This window comes from Benincasa hispida, chromosome 1 (assembly GCF_027475165.1).
Source record: "Benincasa hispida cultivar pf3 chromosome 1, pf3_genome.v1.1, whole genome shotgun sequence".
Classification (NCBI taxonomy): domain Eukaryota; kingdom Viridiplantae; phylum Streptophyta; class Magnoliopsida; order Cucurbitales; family Cucurbitaceae; genus Benincasa; species Benincasa hispida.
Window position 1 is genome coordinate 56,295,143 of NC_143478.1, and position 17,900 is coordinate 56,313,042.

General features: G+C 32.6%; 1 protein-coding gene across 1 annotated transcript; it reads right to left on the reverse strand.

Moving 5' to 3' along the window:
* Positions 1-14,257: 14,257 nt before the first annotated feature.
* LOC150038562 (uncharacterized) lies at positions 14,258-15,610 on the reverse strand. Its single transcript, XM_090313612.1, has 3 exons — positions 15,371-15,610; positions 14,968-15,062; positions 14,258-14,333 (listed from the first exon to the last, which is right to left on the reverse strand). Exons 1-3 carry the CDS (start codon positions 15,608-15,610, stop codon positions 14,258-14,260), a joined length of 411 nt encoding a protein of 136 aa, XP_090169738.1.
* Positions 15,611-17,900: the final 2,290 nt, after the last annotated feature.

The following is a 17,900-nucleotide window of genomic DNA, read 5'->3' on the forward strand; positions in this document are numbered from 1 at the left end:
GCCTCACTAAAACATCATTGCAAAATAGATGTAACTTATGGTACATTAGACTTTTTTGCTAAAAAAATTGATTGGTTTTCTTAATGGTTTAATGCAAATACACTAATTATAAATAATTTGTATGGTTTCAGCAAATTTTTATTCAATATGGCTACTGTTACTTTAAATCTACTCGTTGTTGAAAAACTAACGGACGAAAATTACATTTCATGGAAAAATTTGATCAACACAATCCTTATCATCGATGACCTTCGTTTTGTCCTTATGGAGGACTGTCCTCCCATTCCAACTCTAAATGTTACTCGAAATTTTCGAGAAGCATACGAGCATTGGACACGAGCAAAGAAAAGTTCCGAGCTATACCTTGGCAAGTCTTACTGAAGTCTTGGCCAAGAAGCATGAGCCTATACTCATAGCTTGTGAGATCATGGAGTCCCTAAGGGGAATGTTCGGACAATCATCCGCACAGCTCAGATATGACACTTTCAAACACATCTTCAATGCCCGTATGCAAGAAGAGGCATCTGTTCGAGAACATGTTCTCAACATGATGGTCTAGTTCAATGTGGCGGAAATGAATGGATCTATTATCGATGAAGCCAGTTAGGTTAGCTTCATTTTGGAATCTTTACCTAAAAGTTTCCTCCATTTTCGTAGCAATGTTGTTATGAACATAATTGACTACAACCTGACCACCTTGCTCAATGTGCTATAGACCTTCCAGTCCGTGATGAGAAGCAAGGAACTGAAGGGTGAGGCAAATGTTGTTTTATATTCTAAGAAATTCTACAAAAGTTCGACCTTCGGGAAAAAGTTTGTACCTTCTTCTTCCGACACCAAAAAGTAGTAGAAGAAGAAGAAAGGTGGATAGGGGAAAACTAACCCCTGTAGTTGCTGCACAAAGAGGCAGAAAGCCACTCAAGGCTGCAAAAGGGATCTGGTTCCATTGCAACCAAGAGGGACATTGAAAGAGGAACTGCCCCAAATACTTGGCAGAAAAGAAGAAGGCCAAGTAAGGTAAATATAATTTACTTGTTTTCGAAACTTGTGTAGTAGAGAATGATGATTCTACCTAGATTATAGATTTTGGCATCACTAACCACGTTTGTTCTTCATTTTAGGGAATTAGTTCCCGACGATAACTATATGCTGGTGAGATGACGATGTGGGTTGGAACTGGGCACGTCATCTCAGCTGTGGCAGTGCGAGACCTCTAGTTAACTTTACAGCATAGATATATTTTCTAGAGAATGTATATGTAGTTTCTGATTTGAAGATGAGCTTAATTTCTGTTAAGTGTTTACTTGAACAATCTTATTGTATAAGCTTCTTTGTAAATAAAGTTTTTATTTCTAAGAATGGTGTCAATATTTCTTCAACTGAACTGGAAAATAATTTATATGTGTTAAGATCATTAGAAACTAAAGCCCTCCATAACACTGAAATGTTTAAAACTGCAATAACTAAACATAAAAGACTTAAAATTTCTCAAAAAGAAAATGCTCAGTTTTGGAACCTAAGATTAGCACAAATCAATCTAAATAGGATTGAGAGATTAGTGAAGAATGGACTTCTAAGCGAGTTAGAAGAAAATTTTTTACTTGTGTACGAGGCATGCCTTGAAGGAAAAATGACAAAAAGACCTTGTACTGGAAAAGGTCACAAGGCCAAAGAACCCTTAAAGTTAGTACATTCAAACTTCTGTGGTCCGATGAATGTAAAAGCTAGGGGAGGTTTTGAATATTTCATCACCTTTACTGATGATTATTCAAGATATGGGTATATTTATTTAATGCAATATAAGTCTGAATCTTATGAAAAGTTCAAAGAATTCAAGGCCGAAGTTGAAAATTCATTAAATAGAACAATCAAGACATTTTGATCTGATCGAGGTGAAGAGTTTATAGATTTGACATTCCAAAACTATTTGATAGAACTTGGAATTGTATCCCAACTTTCAACACCTGGTACACCACAACAGAATGGTGTATAAGAAAGGAGAAATCGAACCCTATTGGACATGGTTCGAGCTATGATGAGTTACGCTTCCTTACCTGATTCGTTTTGGGGTTATGGTATAGAGACTATAACATATATTTTGAACTACGTTCCATCCAAAAGTGTTACCAGAACACCTTTGGAGTTATGGAATGGCCGTAAAGCTAGTTTGCGTCATTTCAGAATCCGAGGTTGTCCAACACATGTGCTTGAGAAAAATCCTAAAAAACTGAAATTTCGTTCAAAATTATGCCTATTTGTAGGCTACCTCAAAGGAACGAGAGGTGGTTTCTTCTTCGATCCTAAAGAAAATAAAGTGTTTATGTTGACAAATGTTGCTTTTCTGGAAGAAGACCACATAAGGGAGCACAAGCCCGCAGTAAGGTTGTGTTGAATGAACTTTCCAAAGAAACTACTGAATCTTCAACAATTAAGAACCCAACACCTCAATAAGAGTTGTTGAGGTTGAATCATCTAGTAGGTCAAATCCACCTCTTGTGTTGAGGGAGCCTCGGCGCAGTGGAGGGTTGCAAACCCACCTGTCTGTTACATGGGTTTAACGAAAATCCTAACTATGGTAGCTGACGGAGATGTTGAGGATCTACTGTCTTACAAGTAGGCAATGGAGGACGTTGACAAAGATGAATGGATTAAAGCGATGGATCTAGAAATGGAGTCTATGTACTTCAATTCTATTTGGGATCTTGCAGATCAACTTGATGGGGTTAAACCTATAGGTTGAAAATGGATCTACAAAAGAAAACGGGGTGCTGATGGGAAGGTGCAAACCTTCAAAGCTAGACTAGTGGCAAAGGGTTATACCTAAGTTGAGGGAGTTGATTATGAGGAGACTTTCTCACTTATTGTCATATTAAAGTCTATCCGGATCCTCCTGTTCATTGCCTCATATTATGACTATAAGATTTGGAAAATGGACATCAAGACTTCCCTTTGAATAGCAATCTTGAGGAGACCATTTATATGGAGCAGCCTGATGGATTCATTACCCAAAGTCAAGAGCAAAAGGTTTGTAGGCTTAATCGGTCCATTAATGGACTGAAGCAAGCTTCTAAATTTTGGAGCATAAGATTTGATACTACGATCAAATTTATGGCTTTGACCAAAATATTGATGAGCCTTGTGTATATAAGAAGTACATCAACAGTTCAATAGCTTTCCTAGTCTTACATGCAGATGAAATCCTACTCATTGGAAATGATATAGGTCTACTAACTAAAGTTAAGAACTGGCTAGCGACCCAATTCCAAATGAACGATTTGGGAGATGCTCAATTTTTTTTTGGGATTATATCTTTAGAGATCGAAAGAAAAAAAAAACACTAGCTCCAAAACTCCAAGAGAGGCTTATTACCTTTAAGGCATGGATTAATATTGTCTAAAGAAAAGTGTCCTCAGACACCTCAAGAGGTTGAGGAAATGAGACGGATCCCTTATGAATCGATTGTGGCAGCCTTATGTATGTGATGTTATGTACGAGACTTAACATGTGCTATGCGGTGGGGATAGTCAATAGATATCAATCTACTATAGAATTTGATCACTGGACCGCCATTAAAAATATCCTCAAGTATCTATGGAGAATGGGGATTACATGCTCGTGTATGGTTCTAAGGATCTGTTCCTTACTGGATACACGAACTCTGATTTTCAGAATGATAAGGATTCTAGGAAATCGATATCAAGATCAGTGTTCAATCTTAACGGAGGGATAGTAGTCTGAAGGAGCACCAAGCAAGGGTGCATTGCTGACTCCACTATGGAGGTTGAGTATGTAGCGGCTTGTGAAGCTACAAAGGAAGCTGTTTAGTTCAGGAAATTCTTGACTGATTTAGAAGTCGTTCTAGACATGTCAAATCCCATCACACTTTATTGTGATAATAGTGGTGTTGTGGCTATTTTCCGAGAGCTTAGGAGTCACAAGCATGGGAAACACATAGCGCAAAAGTACCATCTCATCTGAGAGATGGTTCATCGAGGGGGCATGATCGTCACACAGATATCTTTGGAGCAAAACATTGCTTATCCATTTACAAAGGCCCTCATGGCTAAGGTGTTTGAGGGACACCTACATGGTATGAGTCTATGGGATAGACTACGTCTAGACTAGGGCAAGTGGGAGATTTGTATTGGCCGTGTTGTGCCCTAGTTTAGTGTTTTGTGTACTTAGTATATTGTTCATATTGTACACTTTACTAGGTTTAGGTCAAGTGCGGATTGTTGGGGTTGATGTCCTAAATTTTGTTGGGTACTATAGTTTTTAATTATAATGTACAAATATTTTATTTATGTAAAAAAAAAAGTGATGTTTTATTTCAAAATTATTTGCATTAACCACAAACCCAAATCCTGAGTGAGTTGTGAACTTCTGCCTATGAGGGTGGTCTTTTGATTTGTATGGTGAGAGTGGCCAGATCGTCGACTCAATAAGCCTACCATTTTAGGGATTCGTCTAATTTGGGAGTTGGGAACACAACTACACAAGAAGGAATTCACTCCTTCTTCTATGTCGGGGTAAGTAGATAAATTACTCCCTTAAGAGCTTATTTCGGGGCTTAAACATTGTGGCATCACACCCTCTTCTGGCCCGAGAGAGGTTTGATCATAATTGGACTATGATTAATTGTTCACTAGAGGGATCAGTGGTACTTAAGAAGTTAGATGTAACTACAGGGGCGATTTTGGCTCAGCTGTACTTACGAGCAATTTGTGAAGGGTCATTGTACTATTGATTGGTTATATCTAATGAACACATAAATATATCTATAGTACGAAGAGTGGATCTGTCAGTCTTTAGTTGAGTGCCCAACAGTAACGGATGGTGAAGAATTTAATTAAAGAGTTTGATTAATTATTCACGTACCGTTAGAGCTTCAAGCTACAGGTCCATGAGATTCCCTCGGTAGCTCAACGGGAATATATGAAGATCAGTTTTTGGATTAATTTGAATTGTTCAAATTAATTGAGAGGATTAATTATATATGATATAATTAATTTAATTTTAATTAAATATGATATAATTACTATAATTTATTTGATACACTAGGATATTAAATATTTATTTGAGGGTAATTAAATATTTGAATAGGATTCAAATATTGGTTATATGAATTGGATTCATATAATGAAATTTAATATAAATGGGATTTATATTAAATGTCATTAGTGGGAGAAAAAAATTATAGGTTATATTGTATATCATACAAGATTGAAACTATAGATCATATGTTATATTTGATATAACATATAGTTTAATTTATATTATATGATAAGGTAGTTATTATATGAATATATATTAAGTTATTTATTAAATAAATATATTTTTTTATATTTAATTAATTTATTAAATAATTAAAATAATTAATTTTTTTAAAAAACAATTATGGGGAAGGAGTTGTGACCCCTCCCCTTTTTCTCTCCACAATGTGCAAAAATAGGGGTTTTACAGCAATGCATGATCTGTTCGGTTTTTCTGTAAAAATTGTGATCGGTAAAATTTTTGGAATTGGGTTTTCTATATGGGAATTGATACAGATATTCAAAACCCATATTTATTTTACAGTTTTAATACTTTGTCAAGAAATAAGCTATTCTCAGGCATTCTCATTTTCCACATACAAGGGGTTTCTATTCTCTTCCAAAATTATGAGTTTTTTCTTTTCCTATCTTCATCTATTTTTCTTTTTATATATAATTTCATTTTGAATATATTAATTAATTAATTACATAATATTAATTTAAAAATATTTATTTATAAATAGGGGTATTTTCAAAATAGAAAAATAAGGAAAACTATTTACACAAAATAACAAAATTTTAATCTCTTTGGAGAGACTAATAGAAACTATTAGAAATCTAGCAATAACTATCAATGATAGAAACTGATAGAAATCTATCACGGATAGACTCTGATAGAAGTTTATCAGTGTCTATTAGTTTTTTTTTTTTTTTTTTACTATTTCTGAAAATAGTTTGACATCTTTCTACTATGAAAATTTCACTTATACATATCTATTTTTAGTAAATCAATAATAATCTATTAAAATATTTACTTAACTTATTTTTACAATAAAAATTTATTAAATGAATGAAAATATTTTTTTTATATAAACAAGTAATTAAGTGGCTATTAAAATCATAAATTGCTATTTTTTAATATAAAAAAAAGAACCAAAACATTTACAAAATATAGCAAAATTTTATAACTATCAATAATAGATGCTGATAGACACTGATAGATTTCTAATAGTGTCTATCAGTGACATGGATAAACACGTCTATCATAAATAGTTCTAAATTTTGCTATATCTTATAAATATTTACAACAGTTTTACCATTTAAAATAATTTCTTTATCTTAAATATATTTAATTAGTAAATTAGGACTAGTAAATTTAGTTAATACAAAAATTTATTTTCAATAATGATATTGATTACTTGTTGTTTTTTTATAATCAAACAATTATTTGTTGAGATTAATTTTAATTTAATCTTTCATTATAAACATATAAACTTTTTTAGTATTCTTTATTAATGTTCTTTATTAACAAATCGTACATCTATCATATTGTTCACTTTTATATAATATGTTGTTTATTAAAATAATTTTTTTATATTATTTAATCAAAACTAAAATTACAAATGTTAAACTTAATTAATTATAAAAATGATGAAGAATTAGATTATAATTAATATGATATACATTTAATATATTAATTGGTTAACTTGAATTATATATTACTCAATTTTCAAATATTTATAATTAAAATTATTATTGATTCTTAATTAATTAACTTTTATCAACACATTGGAAGGTATTTAGTTTTTAATAATTAATCTACTACAATTACATAAGATTATCATACTTAATTTCATAAATTAAATTCAAACAAATTTTTTTGTTAATAAAATTCTTATAACATTTCGCATACACAATCAAACACAATCATCTTGATTCTTTAGCATCCTATCCCAAGTATCATTTATTTGAGGCATTTATAAAACCTTAAACCAAAAGGTTTTTAAGGATAACTTTGTTATAAAAAAAATAAATTAAAATAAAGGAGATTCATATGTGATTTAGATAAATAATTTAAAAATAAATATAGAGACAAGCAATAAATGTGGAAATTTCCGATCATGCATAAATTTAGGAGACTTTAAGAGTAAAAAACTTGACAAGTGAGAGAATACAGAAAAAATATATATAATTTTTATATATCAATTTTCAATTTGGGATAGTTTGACCATGAATACAGGCATATACTGAGGGTGCAAGTGAAAGGGCCCATGAATAAATTGGGCTGCTATATATAAATATATATATTGGAAATTTATAATTAGATATAAATAAAATACAGATACTAAATTATATCTAAAATTATGATTTCCACAGGTTAAAAGTAAAAAATTAACAGTCATAAAATTACTAAAAGAATTAAGAGAAGAAAAAAAAGCAACATCGAAAATTATATTGGTTCACCTCATGCTCGAAGACTAAGTCTCTTCTGCAACTGTAGGTTTTACTATGATGAAGATTGCAAAGTTCCAAAACTCGCACTACAAAACTCTCCTAAATAGCCCAACACGAACTATTTGATTTCCTATACCATAACTTTTTATTTTGAAATTAATAATAAATGAAACACACTAAAAACCCAAGAAAAATACACATTGTATTTTTCAGTAAACATAATGCCACAATCAAATTACTTCTGTTGTCACCCTAAAATTGTCTTCTGCCACTTTTTTGATTTGTTGTCGGTTTTTCTTCTTTTAATTTTGCAGCCACCATACTACTCTATGTAAAATCGTTTGGCCACCTCATTTCGACCCTTCATCTTCTTTTGAAAAACACAAAAAACACTTCCAACCCTTATTTCGAGCTCCGAGAGTGTCGTCTCCTTCTGATTTCAATCTTTCGATTTTGACAGTGCCGTCTTCTTCTGCTCCGACAGTGCCATCTTCTTCCCCATCAATTTCGCTCCAAACTTCAAAAGGTATTTTGTTCTCCTTCATTTCTTCGTTTCTTTTTTTTTCCTTTGTTCATCTCTTCATCACTGATAGCAAGAATTTGAAAATGTAGGGCTTCGTTCTTCTTCCATTGACTGTTTATATAAGAAGATAAATAGTTATTTCAAATTAGGGCTACATGCATTCTTCATCTTTTTTAGGTGTTTCATTCAGTGTTTTATTATGCATTTTGGTCACAGTGTAATCATCACGGTGTAGTCATCGCAGCGTAGTCATCACAGCGTAGTCATCATAGACTAATAATCATCAAAATGTTGATTATGTGAAGATTATTTGTAATGTTGATTGTGATTTGTTGGTTTTTCGAGGAATATGTTGATAGTTTATTGTGACTGTGTTTGATTGCTAATTATGTGAAGATTAGTACTGTGTTTCGTTGTGATTTGCTGATGTTTCAGTGAATATTATGCTAATTTAGTATTTATTAGTGATAGAAGTTATCACTGATACTTCATTGATGTTTCAGTTAATGTTTATTGTTGTTTAACTGATGTTTCAGTTATCTATCAACAAACTATCACTGATGCTATCATTGGTGTTAATTTAGTTCCCTGTTTTGTGATTTGACGATTGTTTATTCATAGGAAAAAGTATCTATCACTATTATTACTATCAATGATATGAATGTAATGGTTCCACTTGTTTGTTTTTAGGATAGACGTTATCATTGATGCTTTAGGGAATATGTTGACAGTTCATTGATAGTTTGTTGATGGGTTTATCTATCAACAAAATATCACTGATGCTATCATTTATGCTAATTTAGTTTTGTGATTTGATGATTGTTTATTCATAGGAAAAGTATTTATCACTGCTATTACTATCAATGATATGAATGTAATGGTTCCACATGTTTGTTTTTATGATAGAAGTTATCACTGATGCTTCAGGGAATATGTTGACAGTTCATTGATAGTTTGTTGATGGAGTTATCTATCAACAAACTATCACTGATGCTATCATTGATGCTAATTTAGTTTCCTGTACTATGATTTGATGATTGTTTATTCATAGGAAAAGTATCTATCACTATTATTGTTATCAATGATATGAATGTAATGGTTCCACATGTTTGTTTTTAAGATAGAGGTTATCACTGATGCTTCAGAGAATATGTTGACAGTTCATTGATAGTTTGTTGATGGATTTATCTATCTACAAACTATCACTGATGCTATCATTGATGATAATTTAGTTTTGTGATTTGATAATTGTTTATTCATAGGAAAAGTATCTATCACTATTATTTCTATCGATGATATGAATATAATGGTTCCACATGTTTGTTTTTAGGATAGAAGTTATCACTGATGCTTCAGGGAATATGTTGGCAGTTCATTGATAGTTTGTTGATGGAGTTATCTATCAACAAACTATCATTGATGCTAATTTAGTTCCCTGTACTGTGATTTGATGATTGTTTATTCATAGGAAAAGTATCTATCACTATTATTGCAATCAATGATATGAATGTAATGGTTCCACATGTTTTTTTATTAGGATAAATGGAGAAAGGAAATAGAAAAATATTGGAAGGATCAACATCTGGGAAAAAACACAAGAAGATCAAGGTCACAAACTAATGATATTTTATAAATTTATATAGATTTGTGGTTGCTTTTTTCTTACATTTATGTTATTGTTATATATACAGGAAAATGTATTAATTGTTCCAAAAAGTGAATGGACAAACCCATTAAAAGTCAGCTCCTTCATAAGTTTAGAAGTCCTGTCTAACATAGGAAAATTAGGTGAGTCATCACTCCAACTATTTATAGAAGGTCCTTTTGGGCACTTCTTAGATATGAAAATGAAAAGGGTGCCCAACCAACTCATATCACACCTTATTAGAAGGCAATGCACAACTACCAAGCAAAATGTCTTGGTCTTTAATTGAGAAGGACATATTTCAGAATTTGGCCTCAAGGATTTTTGTTTAGCAACAGGTTTAAATTGTGACGATTACCATATAGATAGTATCTATAGTGAACAGGAATCAATGGACAACACAATTAAGAACTTCATTTTCAAGACAAATACAAAAATTATAAGAAGAGAGCTCCAACCTACTTTTAATTTGTTAGGTTCTGATGTCAACATACCCATTGATATAAATGTCAAACTTGCACATTTGTATTTTCTAGAAAGCTTCCTAATTCATACACAAGGACATAACAAAGTAGGTTGGAAGCATCTAAAAATGTTGGATGATGAAGAAGAGTTAAGATCTTATCCATGGGCGGGGTTTCCTTTGAACTAACTGTAGAGTTTTGTAAGAAGGTTGTCATCAATAAGCCATCTTCCATTTTCCTCCAAGGATTTCCACTAGCTTTGGTATATTGGGCTTTTGAAATTATACCAAGATTATCCAACCCCACTATTGGATTTGCACGAAGAATAAAAAGTGATGGACCTAGACTTACTCAATGGGAATCTCAAGAACCTAATGATTGGCAACACATCAACAACAATATTTTCAAAGCCACTGGTGTAAGTCTTTTATCACTGTTATTTCCTTTATTTATATATATTATTAGCATGCTATCAAATGATAGAAACTATAACTGATGTTTCAGCTTTTATGACATAGAAGATACTATTATCAGTGATAGCTTCTATCAGTCATTTGGAACTATTGTGATATCTTCTGACATTGATAGCATGTTATTGTAGATAGAAGCAATCAGTGATAGCTTGAAATCAGTGATTGTTTCTATAAATTAGCTATATCACTAACATCTTTATTAAACTTTCAGTTTACTGTTGCTTCATTTGTTCCAACTGAACAAGAATTGCAATCCAACTATTATGCCTATTTTGCAGAGCTGGAAACCAGGGAGATGGATATTGAAAAAGAAAAAAAAGGAAAACAAATGTCAACTGGGAGAAGAATTGCATCATTGCAAGAAGAAATTGAAGAATTAAAAAGAGGACAAACATATATTAAGAAGGACGTCAATGAAAAGCACAAGGAGACTCTTGATATATTGGGCCACATAAAAGAAGCTATCAGTGATAAACTTCCACAAAAAGAAGAAGATAGCGAAAAGCAATCTCAAGAATCTCTTGAGAAGAACAAAGCGCCATCATCTAGTTTGGAGCTTTTAGATACAAGTTTGGAAGTTTTAGAGGTAAAACTTGTGATTTTCTTTTTCTGTAAAGAAGTATAATAACAAAAATGATATATGCATGCATGCTGAAGTTGACACTGCTAAGGACAAGGAGGCTCAAGATGATCAAGAGAATGACCAGCAAGAACAATTGTAAGATGATCCTAAAGATGAAGAGGAAGATCAAGAACAAAAAGATAAAGAAGATATGACGAAAAAGAATGTAAGTATTGATTGATTGATGATCTTAATTATAACATTAGCATGCTATCAGTGATATCTGAAATCACTGATAACCAACTATTAGTGATAACACGCTATTATTGATAGTTTGTTATCAGTGATAGTATAAATAATAGGAAGCTTTATTTACTTAACTGATACTAATAGCACATTGATAGATGTCATGTTATATTTGATTCCATGATTTCATGTTACTGAAAAGACACTTAAAAAGAGTCCAGAAAAATATAGACCAAAGGTTGTCATTGAAAATATGGAGGGCAACAAGAGACCAAAAAGACAAGCAAAACAAACCAAGAAAATGGAGAATGCAAAGAAACAAAAGAAAGACAAAAAGAAGGTCTCTCCAAATGTGTCTACCAAGGTGTCTCCAAGCAAATCTACAAGGCATTCTCTAAGCAAAGTTATAAGGCATTCTCCAAGGTAGAATGACAACGCTCCAAGCTTTGATCTCAAAATATCACAACTTTTATTGACAATAGATAGACTTGTTTATTGACAATAGACTTCTGTTTCACAATAGTTTGGAAATTATTTTGACAATATCCAATGATTGTTATGATTTTGGAAATTACATTGTTATTTTAAAAGATCAATGATAGTTAGATTGAATCAATATGAATCCTTCATAAATGTGATTCATATAGTTGCAACTTTCAGTTTATTTTAGGGGTTGTTTGGTTGGAGGGAAAAGAGGGCGATCGTATAGTATAAATGTGACTGATTTATAAATGTGATTGATATAGTTGCAAATTTGTATAGTATTTTGTTACCCAACGATCGTGTAGCAGAGCTAATCGATTATTTAGTCGACCTCAACGATTATGTAGCATTTGGTACGCGATCATGTAGAATTTGGTAGGCGATCGTATAATATTTTGTTACTCAGCGATCGTATAGCTGAGCTCAGTGATTGTGTAGCATTTGGTAGGTGATCGTATAACATTGGGTAGGCGATCATATAGCATTTTGTTACTCAACGATTGTGTAGTGGAGCTCAGCAATCATGTAGATAATTTAAGTGATCGTATAGTATTTTGTTACTCAGTGATGGTGTAGCAGAGTTAAGCGATCGTGTAGCCGAGCTTAGGGATCATGTAGCATTTTGTAGGCGATCATATAGTATTAGGTAGGCGATCGTATAGCATTGGGTAGGCGATCGTATAGCATTTTGTTACTCAGCGTTGTGTAGCAGAGCTAAGCGATCGCGTAGTCGAGCTCAGCGATCGTATAGCATTTGGTAGGTGATCGTCAAACTTTAGGTAGGCGATCGTGTAGCATTTTGTTACTCAGCGATTGTGTAACAGAGCTCAACGATCGTGTAGATAATTTAAGCGATCGTATAGTATTTTGTTACTCAGTGATCGTGTAGCAGAGCTAAGTGATCGTTTAGCTGAGCTCACGATCGTGTAGTATTTGGTAGGTAATCGTATAACATTGGGTAGGCGATCATGTAGCATTTTGTTACTCAGCATTGTGTAGTAGAGCTAAGCGATCGTGTAGCATTTGGTAGGTGATCGTCTAGCATTAGATAGGCGATCGTGTAGCATTTTATTACTCAACGATTGTTTAGTGGAGCTCAGCAATCGTGTAGATAATTTAAGCAATCGTATAGTATTTTGTTACTCAACGATCGTGTAGCATTTGGTAGGCGATCGTATAGCATTGGGTAGGCCATCATGTAGCATTTTGTTACTCAGCGTTGTGTAGCAGAGCTAAACGATCATATAGTCGAGCACAGTGATCGTGTAGCATTTAGTAAGCGATCATCTAGCATTGGGTAGGCGATCGTATAGCATTTTCTTATTCAACGATTATGTAGCGGAGCTCAACAATCGTGTAGATAGTTTAAGCGATCATATAGTATTTTGTTACTCAACAATCGTGTAGCAGAGCTAAGCGATAATGTAGCATTTGGTAGGCGATCGTGTAGCATTAGGTAGGCAATTGTATAACATTTTGTTACTCAATATCGTGTAGCAGAGCTAAGCGATCGTGTAGCCGAGCTCAGCGATCGTGTAGCATTTAGTAGGCGATCGTCTAGCATTGGGTAGGCAATCGTATAGAATTTTGTTACTCAATGATTATGTGGCGGAGCTCAACAATCGTGTAGATAATTTAAGCGATCGTATAGTATTTTGTTACTTAACGATCGTATAGCAGAGCTAAGCGACCGTATAGCATTTGGTAGGCGATCGTGTAGCATTAGATAGGCAATCGTATAGCATTTTGTTACTCAGTATTGTGTAGCAGAGCTAAGCGATCGTGTAGCCGAGCTCAGCGATCGTGTAGCATTTGGTAGGCGATCATATAGCATTTTGTTACTCAGCAATTGTGTAGTGGAGCTCAGTAATCGTGTAGATAATTTAAGCGATCGTGTAACATTTGGTAGACGATTGTATAGCATTGGGTAGGAGATCGTATAACATTTTTTTACTCAGTGTTGTGTAGTAGAGCTAAGCGATCGTGTAGTCGAGCTCACGATCGTGTAGCATTTGGTAGGCGATCGTCTAGCATTGGGTAGGTGATCATGTAGTATTTTGTAAACGATCGTTTCAACTTGTTAAGCAATCCTCTAGTCTCTGGGTCGGTTCTTCAATAGGTTATTCAGTGTTCTTCAACAAGGTTGTTGCATCGATCAAACTTTAAACACAAGCTGCACAACTTCTATCACTAATAGTATGGTATCGGTAATGGGCATGCTATCAGTGATAGAATCTATCATTGATAGATTTTCTGCAAAAATGCTTATCTACTTTCAGTGAGAATCTATCATTGATGGATTTTCTACAAAAATGCTTATCTTTAAGTATAGTTATTTAACAAAAGAAGTTCTGATGCTTTTGAATTCATTGTATTAATTGCTGACAGAAGCTATTACAGATAGCTTTATATCATTTCTTTCAATTGTTGTGGCTAAAGGAAAACGAAAGCTTCATAAATAAAAGCATCATATTGTAAAGCATCATATTGACTAAAGAATGGATATATCAACAACAAAGTTTGTTCCACTAACAAAATATTAGTAACAAGGTCTCTAATATGTTTATGACAAACATCAATAACAAATTGTCTCACTATCTAATGGTTAAATTTATGACAACAAGCAACAACTACAATCTAATTGACAAATTGGTGAAAAACATCGGCTGTCTCACTATCATTGATAAATTGATGACAAACATCAATTACAAAACAAGCTTCTTCATTACAAACATCAATTACAAATCAAGCTTCTTCATTAAACAACTAGTGGAAATTTGCATGTCTTTCAATTATGGCCACAACGATGACATTAACTGCACTTTGAGCTCTTTTTCTTTTCACCAATTGATAATATTCTTTGTTTACGTGGTCGTCTAGCCGGACGTTTAACTATTGGAGGTAATACGTTCACACCAACATCAACAAATCTCCAATCAGAATGATTTCCAATAGGATAAACTTATCCTTTATAGGTTGATAACAATGTACTGCAAAAATAGTAGTCCGACACAAAAGTATATATATCTAAATTTAGCCCACGAATAATAGTAGGCATGAACACATGGAATCTCCACCAAATACCAAACACGACAACTGCATGATTTATAAGCCAAATTTACCAAAAAGTGATTGTCCCCATCAACTACTTTATATTCTTCATTGTTAATAGGATCAACCTGAAAAATAAAACAGTCAACGAAATGTAATCAGCTAGGTGAACTAATGGAATGTCATTGAAAACTAAAATATAAACAAAAATGTAAGTGATACTATCCCTACCTGATTAAATATTTTCAGGCTATCAGTGAAAACAAAAAATATCAGTGATAGCTTCTATCACTGATAACATGTTATCAATGACAAAAGCTATCATTGATAACATGTTGTTAATGATATTTTCTAATAGTTAAGGTATTTTTACCTTGAAGCTTCTTGATTGATTGTGTTGCTCTCGCAACTCAGACTCTGCCTAACTAGTCAAAACAGTCTTCATGGATAATGTTGATTGGCCTTTTTCATAAAACCAATTTTGAAGTATTTCTCTAATATAATCAAGTAATGATGCAACAGGGAATTCCCTAGGTTCTTTCAAAATATTATTCAAGTACTCTGAAATATTAGTAGTCATCATATTATATCTTCTTCTCCTAGAATGTGCACGTTCCCACTTCTCAAAACCAACTTTACTGAGAGATTCCCGAATTGTAGGATATATTGATTCCATCCATTTCATATAAAACTCGAACTTATCAATTGTATAAGCTTTTGCTTAACAATAATATATGTCATCAATTAAATAATCCTTATAAATCAAGTTCATATTTTGCAAAAGGTGTCGTAGACAAACACAATACTCAACATTTGGAAAAATATTCATTAACACCTTTCGGAATGCTAAAATGCCGATAAGAAATAATGATTAATCCTTCTCGTTCACCAAAAATTTTCTTGAAATTCTCAGAAAACCATCTCTAGAATGCATCATTTTTAGAGTCAACAATACTAAAAGCAAGAGGAAAATTTTGATTATTACCGTCAATTGTTGAAGCTGTCAAAAGAGGCCCAACGTATTTACATTTCAAGAACGTCCAATCAACTGATGTATTAGGCCTACAATGCTTCCAACCCTAAATTGTTGCTCCAATAGCCATATAAAAATACTTAAAATCCCCATTTATGTCAGCTTCATAGGCAGTGAATGTACCTAAAAGAAGAAAATAAACAATTAAGCCAAATTACAAAAGGTATATAATTGATTGATGCCTACCACCAAAAGCTTCTATCACTAGTTGCAGTCCATCACCAATAGCTTCCATTATTTTCATGTTATCAGTGATGGAAGATATCAGTGATAGACTCCAATCAGTGATAGGAGCTATCATTGATAGATCATATAATAAGTTAAAAAGAAGAAGCCTGGATTCTTTTCTTCTAACTTCATCAACAACTTATGAATCAAAGCATATGATTCACGTGCATCACCTTTCAAAGACTTCATTATTTGCTCTTTTGCCCTCCATGCTTTATTATAGCTTATAGTTATTCCAAATTCCTTACGGACTTTATTCACAATATCACTAGGAGTAGGTATGAGAAGAACTAAATCTAAAATCATTTCTCAAACATTCAACTATTAAGGACAAAAAAGCTTGTCTATGACAAGTTTGAATACTTTTTATAGAACAATCATGAATATCAATAAACTTCCTAAGCATCCACAAAACACTCTGATTGTAATGAGATGCCCTCACATACCACTGACAACCATCTTGATCACATCAAAACACAATTGCTCTTGAATTTGACATTATAGTCTTAAATTCAAAATCCTTCTTAACCTCTATCAAGTAAAAACAATTTGATAAAATCTCTTCACTAGCAAACACATCTTTTTCTTTCAACTCACGAGCAATATGTATATCCATAATCTCTTGGAAATCACCATCATCAATCATAGGTTTAAAAGAATGAACAGTAGACAAATAATTCTCAGCTCCACTAAAAACAACATTAGAAGACACTTCCAAACATGAAATACTAGCATGAGCAACCAAAGGATGTCGTGTATTTTGTTCCTTAATTAAAGCCAAAAACCAAGCTATATTCTTATCTTCACGAATTCGAACTACATTTTGAACCTCATTCATAACAAAATCTAATAAAACTGAAAGTTCTATAGAAGAAGTAGACACATCCAAACAAATCTCCTTAACTATTAAACCCATAAAATCTTCAAAAACTATTATATCATCTACTAAAACTCCAATAGAATTGTAATTCACATAACAGTGTTTTTCATTCCATACTCCACTATGAAAAACAACTATTGGAATAACCATGTTTTAAAATTCCTGGAAAAGTAAAACAAAAACTCTTGAATAACAATATCAATAGGTTCTAATAGCTATCAAAAGCAAATATAAATCTATCAATATCATTGATACCAATCTAAAACTAGGCATGTCTTTCAATGGAAATCAATAAGAAATAATGAACAAATAAAACATGATAGAAATCACATATATTCTATCAGTGATAGACATTATCAATGATAGCCACTGTTATCTTCCAATTGATAACCGTAGCTTCTAAACCCTAAGTTAATACATTGTAGTATAAAATCATAAATGACAAACAAAAAGCCAAGGTAGCTGTAATATCAAACCTAAAAATATCAAACAACAAAATACACTGATATGTTTATAGAAAAAATACACAGTATCAAATGAAAAAGTGAAGAATGCAAGCCCTAACTTAATTAATCAATCAAAACTCAAAATATCAAAGAAAAAGTAAACAACGCAATGAACAAAGAAAAATTTCATGAAAGCACACAAGCTCTGCTCACAATCCATTATGTTGACAGTGAGCTGAAGAAATCATTAGGTTCTTGAGAAAAAGAGAAAGAAAAGACTAAATGACCTGAAGAAATCGAGGGAAAATTGAAAAACAGAATAGAAAAAACAAGAACGCTAAAAGAAAAAAAAAACTCCCAATCAAAGATGAAATCGAAA